An 11,924-nucleotide genomic window follows, 5' to 3' on the forward strand; every position below is an offset into this window, starting at 1 on the left:
AACTTACTTCACAGTCACAGTAACAAATTCCCAGAAGTTATCGCGAAAAACAACAATATTGTTGTTTTGACACCATTTTCAAGTAATATCATGCTAATGACATTTTAAATATCCAATATAAATAAACTAAACAACAAATAAAATTAATTATGTCTCTAATCAAAATTGTCCTTCAAAAAATGGGCTTGTTGAGACTTTTGTCATCGTGTTTTTGGTAGAAAAACAATAAATTATGCAAATGGAAATTATAAACCTTGTTTTAATTAATTATGCGATTAACTGATTTATTGATAATTGCGACAGGCCTAGTCCTAATGCATCAAGTTTCACAAAATTTTGGACGCTGCTTTAAAAAAAAAAAGTCACTGAAGGATATAATATCTCTCAAGAACTTCACCAAAAGAAACAAATTTTATTTAGCTTTAATTTTCTGCAAAAAATAAATATACTTCAGTCGGAGTTTCTTTGTTCGTTAGAAGCTAAGCTAATAAAGCATCAGTTAATCTGATCTCATTGCATCTCCTATGATGAACCGTCAGCCATGAAGTGTCATGTTTAATAAACCTCAAAGTGTTTAACTCCATCCACACCTTTGATGTCTCTGTGGATCTTCTTCTCCGAGTGAAGGTAGTCGAGTCCCTTCAGGATCTCCTTCAGCATGGTGGCGATCTGCGCCTCGTCAAACGGACCGGCCTTCAGCTGCACAAACAGACAAGATGGCTGATGAGCAACGCCCAACACCATCAGCTGTCGGCCCATCAAAGCCACTTCGCTTTCCCTCCAGGAAAATTACTGTTTTCTCTGAATTCTGAGTTTAATCATCTGAGATCAAAAGTCAGAATTCCAAGAAAATAAGTGAGAATTCTGAGAGGAGAAGTTGGAATTCCGAGATCAAAGTCAGAATTGTGAGGAAAAAAAAGTCAGGATTCTATTTTTTTTTTTTCTGATCTTCTCACTTTAATCCCAGAACAAAAGGAGAAAACTTCAGAGCCAGCTCCAGCTTTTCTTTAAATATCACTGGTAGCATTTTCATTTAGAGCTTTAACTTGAAAAATCTTACAAAAGCAACAAACATCCAATATATTTTCACTTTTAAGTCACTTTTAACAGGTTGTGTTTTACTTAGACATATTTAATTTAAAGCAGAATGGTTTTATTTATAGTAGAAAACAGAAACATTTACAAAACATAATAAAACTATTTTTGGTTTTATGAAAATTAAAAAGCGTGATGATATTCTATAAATAACTCCGTCTGAAGTTTGTCTGCAGACTCACCAAATCCAGGGCTGAACCTCCACCCAGATACTCCATGATGATCCACAGTTTACTGCCCTGAACACAAGTTACAGAATCAGTAAATACAGATTCATCTACAAAACTCAGCAGTTANAAAAATGAAGGAAGGACAGAAAGGCATAAAGAAGGAAGGAAGAACGACATAAACGAGGAAACGACAACAGGAAATCCAAACATGTTTCTACGCTCTTCACGCCTTCTTTCAAATTAAAAATCAATTTCAGACTTTTATGCTGAACAGGAAGCATAACCGTTTCACCGAACGCAAAACTTAATTACAGCACAAACACACATCCACTCCTGTAAAAATAAAAAAATAACTGCAGCATCTGCTTCTTAGATTTCACACCTTCTTGTCTTGCTTCGACAGCAGCTGAGAAACACACCATCACACACGCCATGACACCATCACACACGCCATGACACCATCACACACACCATGACACCATCACACACACCATGAGACCATGACACACACCGGCGAGAGGATCCAGGTCACATTACGGCTCTGTTACGACCAAACACGCCCACCTTATGGCGCCTTGTAGTATGGAACACCAAACATGTTCAAACCAACATTAGTACAGCTATGTTGAGTATTTATTAAACATAATCACAATACTTTAATCTTTTTGAATTCTGCACCTAAAAATTGACCAAAATATGAAAAAACTAAAACGCCTACCATAACTAACAAAAACAATACAGTATTTTACTAATAAAACTGGCAAACATGTTCTAAAAACTAATTAAAACTAACTGAATTAGACAAAACGAACTCAAAACTATTATTTAAACACCTCTAGAAAATCAAGACATGAATGCATTTTATTTTTGTGGAAATTTTGCTTGAAAGCAGCTGAGAACCAGACAGACCAGAAACCAAACAGTTTGCTACAGATTAACTATTAATTAGTGAGCGTTTGGATGAGAAACAACATTAAGTTAATGCTAAGCTAAACATTAGATTCTTCTTACTGAGTAGACAAGAAACTCAAAGCTGTAAGTAAAAAACCCCACAAAACATCTGGTGTTATAAATGTTTTATGACTAGCATAGCCCCGCCCACATGTTCTCATGTCACCATTTTCCCCTTTAGAGTGCAAGAAAATAAAAATAAGAGAGCTAGCACCAGCCAAATAAAAGCCCAAAAACAACTTTCACAACCAACTTTGTGTTTTTAATGAAGCAGCCTGAATTTCAATCAGGTACATCAACAACAATCAGCTGACTTACTAAGCCTCCAGAGCATTAGAAAGTGGGAGAAGTGAGAGTTAAACAAAATGCTGGGAATTTACACAAAAATATGGCTTTAATTTACAGAAAACAGTCGGGAAAAAAACATAAAATATCTAGTAATCGGCAGTTGTGTGGATGAAAATGCCTCAAGGTCAACCAAGCAGACTGATAGAGAGCACTTTTTTACAACCAAGGTATAAAAGAATTATCTTTGAATGTAGAACATGTTGAACCTTGAAGTCGATGACCACACCAGGTGCCAATTCACTCAGGATTATTTTCGTTATTTTCCCTTTGCTGTGGCGCACTGCAGCTGCTGTCATTTTTAAACCTTCAGTAAAGACAAAAACTGGATTCATTGCCTCATTTGTTTGTAGAACGTGGCGATATCAAATAGGATGAAATATTTCATAAAGTATATTAGCCTTGGTCTGTTAAATTTGAACACCGTCAATTATGTAAAATTAAATTGACAAATTTGCTTAGTTCTCTCTTGACATCGGGTAAGAAATAAGGACGCTACGACCATTTTTATGACAGACTTCTGCTCATCCCGAATTGTAACGGTCTGGTTTGCGGACGTGACTCAGTGACTCACAGTAATGGCGCCAGTCGCAGCGCCGCTAGCGTTAGCGGTTGCTAGGCGATGTCCAAACTAGTCATGTATATCAATGAAGAAATCCTTCAACCGCTAAAATCTGACACCACTCCATTTTTGTTTACGTTTTGTGAAGGAATATCCGGTGGTCTTCTTCGGAGGTTTTGTGTCGATTCCTTCAGTTGTACTTGGTGCAGCGCCGCCACAGGCGAGGTGGGGAACTGCGTTTTCATTTAGTTTGGATCATTGACAGTGCAGTGTGAAAGCAAACCGCAGCAACTGAAAATGTAACAAATGTCACAATCGAACCGAGTCCACTGGACTACAACAACAACAACAACAACAACAACGTGAAACTCTGACACAGGATGAAGCTTCTTGCATGCACACCCTCAGAAAATTAAATCTGAGCAGAAAGAGTTTTGCTCCTTCTGTCAACTTGTTCTGACAGCTCAAGTTTTACACAACAGTGTATTGCCAAACTACTTGGTATTTCAGCAAGTTGCAGTTTGTCTTCCTGTGCTTTGAAAAGTAAACAACTTCGCTCTGATACAGAAATACAGCATAAGAATAAAACAAAAATAATAGTAAAAAAGGCAACAAAATAAAATATTACTCTTTAAACCAGAGGTTCCTAAACTATGACATTATCTTAATTATCTTTTACAAACTCAACTACAAAATATTTAAAAAATATATTGAATTCTACAATCGTTTTCTTCACTATTCAATAATTATGACATCCTTTTAGCACAAATCTTGCATTGTACCTCCTGATTTTAGTTGACAACGAGTTCTGTGGTGGAAAATTTTAGATACTGATGTCGTAATACATTACCAGATAAAATTTGCCACCACTATCGCCTTCTTTCATAAGAAAATATGTACTATTTTTATATTAAACCCAGCACATTTTATTTAATATCCACAGTTTAGGTTTTTTGCAGCAGAATCCTCCTTCGGTCTTTTTCCATTTCTAGCTTAAGGAGCGAAGCAACTTGCAAATTGAACTGGCAGCCAATCAGAAACATAAATGTGGCAAATAAGGTTTTCCTGACAGTAAATGTGATTTATTGTCACATTTCCATCTTCAGTAAGTTATTTTAACTTATATTTTGAAAAACACATTACATTTCTAATTTCAAAATGTGTTGGATTCCATTGGTTTTTCTGTGCCACATCAGGTTAGGCACAGAAAACACACAGACAGCAGGAGATGATGATCCACACACACACACTCACACACACACACCCAGGTGGATTTGCCTAGTTTGGACACACCCTCTGCAGACGTCATCCTGCTTTGTAATGCCATTATTAAACCAATATTTACCCTGCTATTCATCAGAACCAGACTGTCTGAAGCCAGTTGGTGCATTTCATCCTGAGATGGACCTACGGTGGGGAAAATGTTTGAGTCAGCTGGATTCAGAGGCTGTGAGGGAATCCCAGCAAACAGGGGAACCTCTTTGTGGGGGCATTAGAGGTCAAAGGGCACAGAGTTTAGAGTAGGGAGTCAGTACTTTCAGCCATATGCAAATAAAACTGCAAGCGCTTCGGAAATAATGCAAAATGTCCTGAGGGAACTGCACACTGCAGCAGATTCGCATGGCAGCAGTTACCACGGCAACAAGCAAACTAAGTGAAAAAGAAAACAGGAAATGCCCTCAAAGTCGAAGTTTGTTTATGTAGGGCACACCTCAAAAAAAGAAAAAGCTCAAAAACTCGACTTTGCTTGGGCCGAACAGACGAAACGCTGCGTCACAGATTCAAATGAACTTCCTGGTCGGTGCAAAAAAATGTTAACAAGGCGACAGTGTGAGGCGAACAATCAGCTTCTGACGTCACACAGAAGTTAAGCAAATAGCCTTCTGCTGAAACGAATGAATACTGGAGGCACTGCTACCATATTTTGTTTCCCAGCAGGAAGATTGGACTTTATTTACTTTATTTAAAACTGGAAACACCTTATTTAAAGGGGTCATGACGACATGACACCTGTAATGAAGAGGAAGGAGTCATAAGGAATGTTTATGACTGTGGTCATGAAATGTCATTTGGTAAATAATGGCACTTTTAACGCAGAGTTGCTTTAAAAGTGTCATTATTTACCCAAATGACATTTCATGACCACAGTCATAAACATTTACGTCGGCTCCTTCCTGTTTATGCCATGTCGGTCTTATGCAGAACCCTTTAAATAAAGTGTTACAAAAAGATCCAAACCAAACACTGAGACGATGAAGGTTTGGGTGTCTGACCTTTGAGTCGTATGCGGACTGCTGGATGACCTCCGGCGCCATCCAGAACGGCGTTCCCACAAACGTTTCCCTCTTGATCTGCGTGTCGGTCAGCTGACCGGCCACGCCGAAGTCCGCCAGCTTCACCTCGCCGTGTTCGGACAGCAAGACGTTAGCAGCTGCAGAGACACGTCACCGGCGTCAGTTTTTTTTTTCTTTTTAGCAAAACTTACTTCACAGTCACAGTAACAAATTCCCAGAAGTTATCGCGAAAAACAACAATACTGTTGTTTTGACACCATTTTCAAGTAATATCATGCTAATGACATTTTAAATATCCAATATAAATGAACAAAACAATAAATAAAATGAATTATGTCTCTGTAATCAAAATTGTCCTTCAAAAAATGGGCTTGTTGAGACTTTTGTCATCGAGTTTTTGGTAGAAAAACAATAAATTATGCAAATGGAAATTATAAACCTTGTTTTAATTAATTATGCAATTAACTGATTTATTGATAATTGCGACAGGTCTAGTCCTAATGCATCAAGTTTCAAAAAATTTTGGACGATGCTTTAAAAAAAAAAGTCACTGAAGGATATAATATCTCTCAAGAACTTCACCAAAAGAAACTCATTTTATTTAGCTTTAATTTGTTGCTAATTGGACTTAATTTTCTATTATTTTAATAAATCATTGTTTCTCTGTTTAGGATTTCTGTATAATTTTCCTTTCATATTGAATTTTTATGCTGTATTTATGCACCATCTGCAAAAAATAAATATACTTCAGTCGGAGTTTCTTTGTTCGTTCGAAGCTAAGCTAATAAAGCATCAGTTAATCTGATCTCATTTTATCTCCTATGATGAACCGTTAGCCATGAAGTGTCATGTTTAATAAACCTCAAAGTGTTTAACTCCATCGACACCTTTGATGTCTCTGTGGATCTTCTTCTCCGAGTGAAGGTAGTCGAGTCCCTTCAGGATCTCCTTCAGCATGGTGGCGATCTGCGCCTCGTCAAACGGACCGGCCTTCAGCTGCACAAACAGACAAGATGGCTGATGAGCAACGCCCAACACCATCAGCTGTCGGCCCATCAAAGCCACTTCGCTTTCCCTCCAGGAAAATTACTGTTTTCTCTGAATTCTGAGTTTAATCATCTGAGATCAAAAGTCAGAATTCCAAGAAAATAAGTGAGAATTCTGAGAGGAGAAGTTGGAATTCCGAGATCAAAGTCAGAATTGTGAGGAAAAAAAAGTCAGGATTCTATTTTTTTTTTTTCTGATCTTCTCACTTTAATCCCAGAACAAAAGGAGAAAACTTCAGAGCCAGCTCCAGCTTTTCTTTAAATATCACTGGTAGCATTTTCATTTAGAGCTTTAACTTGAAAAATCTTACAAAAGCAACAAACATCCAATATATTTTCACTTTTAAGTCACTTTTAACAGGTTGTGTTTTACTTAGACATATTTAATTTAAAGCAGAATGGTTTTATTTATAGTAGAAAACAGAAACATTTACAAAACATAATAAAACTATTTTTGGTTTTATGAAAATTAAAAAGCGTGATGATATTCTATAAATAACTCCGTCTGAAGTTTGTCTGCAGACTCACCAAATCCAGGGCTGAACCTCCACCCAGATACTCCATGATGATCCACAGTTTACTGCCCTGAACACAAGTTACAGAATCAGTAAATACAGATTCATCTACAAAACTCAGCAGTTACTTACAGTATTTCAGTCATTTAAATAAAGAACAAACTACTATCCTATTCAGAGAAATTACACCAAGAGTCCATATTAAATATGTTAATCTCTGTCTCTTTCTTCAGTTCTTTCTCTTTATCAGATTCTGGTGCTTCTTTCACCAGATTAGCATTCTCATGACCGTTTCACAAGAAACGGGACTTTTTCTGTTTGTTCTAAATGCTGGGGGAAACCAACAGCAGCCATTATCTGAGCTAAAACACATTCCTTCCACGTTTCCCTTCAGCCGCTCTGCTTCCCGTCAAACAGCTTTTCACACTTCCAACATCGGCCGCCGACTGTAACTTCTGGAGTTTTCCTTCCAGCTCCGACTCAAACCTGCCTCACTGAGTGAAAACACAGCGACAGTTTATTACCTTCAGGTAGGAGCCGAAGTACTTGGTGATGTAGGGACTGTCGCACTGGCTGAGCACCGTGATCTCCTGCTGGATGTCCTCGATCTCATCTTCTGCCTCCTCCAGGTCGATGGTTTTAATGGCAACGACTTTCTGGGTTCGATTGTCGATACCTTTGAACACCTGGAGGAGAAAATGAAGAGGAGAAGAGATGAAAACTAAAGCTGCAGGAAGTGCTGTATCAAGTACTGAAATGTAAATAGGAAAAACGATCAACTGAGATAAAAAGAAACGAATTTAAAAAAAAAACCTGAAGAGTGTTTGAAAAGCAGACCCACCTCTCCAAAGGATCCCTTTCCGATTCGATCCAGTTTGGTGAACAGCTCCTCTGGATCAATCTGGGAACTCTGAGAAGAGAAAAAACACAAACAAATAGGTTAAAATATTAAAATCTCTGCTGAAAATAAAATGGGTTCCAGTTATCTAAACAACCTGCATGCAGGAGATCAGACTGGCTTTCCTAAATGCACAAAGAACCGTCATCATAGATCCTTCCTCCCAGCAACCATCACCAATCCCAACAAACTCAATTATCTACATCTCTGCTGGTATTGCACAGGTTTTATTTATTTCTAAATAATATTTCTGTTGTTATTGCACATGTAAAATAGTGGTAAACTAATTATTTTGTTCTTGATTATGTATGCATGTCTTCCCTTGTCCTTCTGGTTACTTGTTTTCTTTGTTTTTAGCGCTTTTTGATTATTTGTGTGAACCTACATGCCACGATTCTGCTGCCACACCTGAATCTGCCTAATGTGGGACAATATAGGATACATCCGTTAAACCCCTTCCAGGCAAACTCAATGTTTTTCTATGGTGTACATATTTTCAAGTAACTTTTTTATTTGTGCATTTATTACTCACTTTTAATTTATCTCTGAGGTAATATAGGCTTTTACATCTCCAATGTTTAAGTTGATGATTAAAGTGTAAAAAGGAGGGAAAGCATATATTTTACTATTAAAATTTCACCCCAACTATTAAAACTTTTCATATTTGGTTGCAAAAATACATCTTAAAAATCCAAAATGTATATTTTAATAATTTTTTAAGCTATGAAGTAATAAGCTAATTTCAAAATGTCATTTCTGCAGCATAAACAACAACAAGCCAAATGTTTTTCTCATAACCTTCAACTAGTTTCATCATGTGTGTTTCTCCAGCCCATAAAAACACAGAAGGAAACAAGTGTGACAGTTAAAGATAACAGGAACTGAACACACAGCTGTCTGACCACACACACACACGCACGCACGCATGCACGCACAAACACACACACCAATTATCTCTAAGGAATAATACTCATTTCCCAAACAACAGCTGCAGGGGTTTTCGTCAAAGTGTTGCACTTTATCTTCCACATATGAGACCCTGAACGGTTTCTAAGGGCCTTTTAACAACCAGCGTTTGTTTACATTGATCCAAATCATTTCATGAGGAAACGTTTTCCGATGCTTCAGTTTCCTTTCACACAGAGAAAAAACTTGCAAGTGAACCAAAGGCAGTCACAAAAACATTCAGTCTGTTCATTGGTCGGATGCGTTTGGGGCGGAGCTATAAGACGTAAATACAGGAAGTAGACACCATGTGCCGTTCTAGCAGAGAATACGCAAAACATGATTGTCCTTGGCTTGAAATTTGCTCAGGGATTTACACTTTAAGAAAAAGATGCACCGACTTTGTTTATTAGCTTGTCAGTTTACACTCAATGCAACGCACACCTAGCAACGGCCTTAGCAACGGAAATTCCTTATGTCCAAAAAATGCCGTCAAATACAGATGAAACATTTCTTTTTTTCATGGTTAGATGATTTTGGTAACTTTATGGTTAAAAATGGTGCTGGAGTCAGTGTTTTAATGTAAAACAACATTTTTTAACTTAAAAAAAATAAAGTTTTTCTTAAAATGAACATGAAAACAACCTATAAAATGAATGTACAAATTACTGTTTTCACCAACTGGTTTATTTTCTGCAACTTCACATCAAATCAACAGTTTTAAATCAGATGTTCCCATTTAATTTTACTGTTTATCACTGTTAAATGTATGGATATTTTTTTACAGTGTTCGACTGCCGTCGGATCACATTCACACCGAATCTAATCCAAACGGTTGTTTTAGTCTGACTGCTGCGTTTACTTCAAAACAAACTAAAAACGGGAAACAAGTCAGAGTTGGTTTTAAATAGTCTAAACACCTCAAGTGTGAACGTGCCCACTGAACTAATCATTACACCCAACAGTTTATCTCAAAATAAACACCGGTGTTGTACTACTAAACAGAAAGAACAGTGTTATTACTGCTGGCAGAGTTAAGGTGGAGAGATTGAGTTGAACTGAAGTAAATGTGAATGTTTTCGTTTATTATCTGAACTGATCCTTGATGCAAACTGAAGCAAAATATAATTGAATTAAAATATTAAAATGTACATTTGACATTATTTCTCTGACTAGTCTGGAATTTAACAAACAGAAATCATTTTGATCATCCTAACCAACCTAACACAAAATAAGTTTAGCCTGATTTAACTTCAGACAGTGAGGAAAGAAAAAGTATTTTCTTATTTATGTGCGTAAACTTCAAGATTCAACTGTAATTAAGCCTTATTTTTTCTACACTCAAAAAGAAAATAAAAAGGCTGCCTTTTTTAAAGCCGTTGTCTATCAAAAGCAAACCTGCAGATCAAAATCAACCTGCAGAAGAACAAAAACCTCTGGAAATCCAACTCTGAGCTCAGTGAAGCTCTTCAGTGTTGAGGATTCGTTTAGTCTGCAGATTCGCTCGGTGCTATCTGCGTCTGGAACGGTGCATTCTGCAGCTGTGGTGGAAGTTTCCTCCAGGCTTCTGCCAGCAGAGCTCTTGGTTTATCCACACATCAGAATCAGCAGAAAGCTCCTTTGGATTTAGGTCAAAGCTCAGAGATCAGCCTTTCTCCTCTTAGAAAATCTTTACACACGGCCCGATGGAGAGGTTTTGGTTCTGTCGCTTGTCCCTCATATAAGTTATAATTAACCAGTAGAATTTACTTTAATGTGCAACTTGTCAATGACAAACAGAAGTCATTGCAATAAACGATAATATTGTTTTGAGACCATTTTCAGGTAATATAATGGTGATAAAGGGATAATAATGCAAGAACATCAACTTTAAATTATAACATTTAACACTTAACATTTTAAATAGATAAAATAAATAAAATGAATTATGTTGTTTCTAAACTATCGTTCAAAAAAAGATCAAAACACTAAACCTGAAGAGTTTTGTCATCCAGTTTTTGGTATAAAGAGAAAAACAATAAATCAGGCAAGTGAAATTATTGAGCACGTCTTAATTGATTTATTGATTATTGTGCCAAGCCCAAGATTCAAACAGAGGTTCAGTGTCTTATAAAACATTTTTTATTTTATCATTGAAACGTCTTTGCTGTAATTCGTCTGTCTCCTCAGTAACAGCTTTAGGGCTTCCTGAAGTCTGAGGGAATTAAAATATCTTGTAAAATTTGGATTTTTCCTTATTTTAAAAGCCACTAATGCGGCTCCAAAAAAAAGAAACAAACTCACATTTTACCCCCAGACGTCTAGAACTGGTGAGAGAATATTAGATAAACAGCCTCACAGAAGCGTATGATATTCCTGTGATGCTGCATGAGTTTCCGCCTGGTGCTATAAAAAGCGCCGCGCAGCTGCCACAGCGCTGCCACACCCTGAGAGCAAATACAGAGGCTACTGTCTGCTGGTACTTTCAGCCCGGAGTGACGGGTCCAAATTAAAGACGCCAGATCCACGACTGAACAATAAAACGCTCACAGCAATCAGATTCAAATAAAGCGCTAGCTCACGACGATTCAGCAAGTTTACTGCGGACGACGCTCACAGCTGGTGTGGCAGAATGAGATTCGCTGCGGTTCTGCATGTTTTAGGGGAGATGAACAAAATGGAAATAATTTATTGTTGCAGATTCTGTGCAAACTGACAAAAAAGGTTCTGAACGGCAGACGACAAAACCCGGAGAGCCGGTTCTTCACAAACAACGAGATGTTTGATCCGTCTGTCCGTCCGTCCATCCATCCATCCATCCATCCATCCATCCATCCATCCATCCATCTTTACTCTGTTCATCCATCCATCAATCCATCCATCCATCTTTACTCTGTTCATCCATCCATCCATCCATCCATCCATCCATCTTTACTCTGTTCATCCATTCATCCATCCATCTTTCCTCTGTTCATCCATCCATCCATCCATTTTTACTCTGTTCATCCATCCATCCATCCATTTTTACTCTGTTCATCCATCCATCCATCCATCTTTACTCTGTTCATCCATCCATCCATCCATCCATCCATCTTTACTCTGTTCATCCATCCATCCATCCATC

The 11,924-nt window shown here is 37.5% G+C and overlaps 1 protein-coding gene across 2 annotated transcripts in view; it reads right to left on the reverse strand.

The window, feature by feature from the left end:
• Positions 1–11,924, reverse strand: part of LOC103149136 (serine/threonine protein kinase 26) — a 39,169-nt gene that overhangs the window by 9,619 nt on the left and 17,626 nt on the right. The window contains exons 2-6 of one of the 2 annotated variants that reach the window (XM_007568156.2): positions 7,820–7,888; positions 7,503–7,664; positions 6,992–7,048; positions 6,305–6,413; positions 5,397–5,554 (exon numbers count right to left, since the gene is read on the reverse strand). In XM_007568156.2, the coding sequence (XP_007568218.1) occupies positions 5,397–5,554; positions 6,305–6,413; positions 6,992–7,048; positions 7,503–7,664; positions 7,820–7,888 (555 nt within the window). Of the gene's footprint in view, positions 1–590; positions 700–1,277; positions 1,346–5,396; positions 5,555–6,304; positions 6,414–6,991; positions 7,049–7,502; positions 7,665–7,819; positions 7,889–11,924 lie in introns of those variants that run through there. The other variant, XM_007568155.2, reaches the window with a different exon arrangement.

Source organism: Poecilia formosa, unplaced genomic scaffold, assembly GCF_000485575.1.
Source record: "Poecilia formosa unplaced genomic scaffold, Poecilia_formosa-5.1.2 Scaffold218, whole genome shotgun sequence".
NCBI classification, from domain to species: Eukaryota; Metazoa; Chordata; class Actinopteri; order Cyprinodontiformes; family Poeciliidae; genus Poecilia; species Poecilia formosa.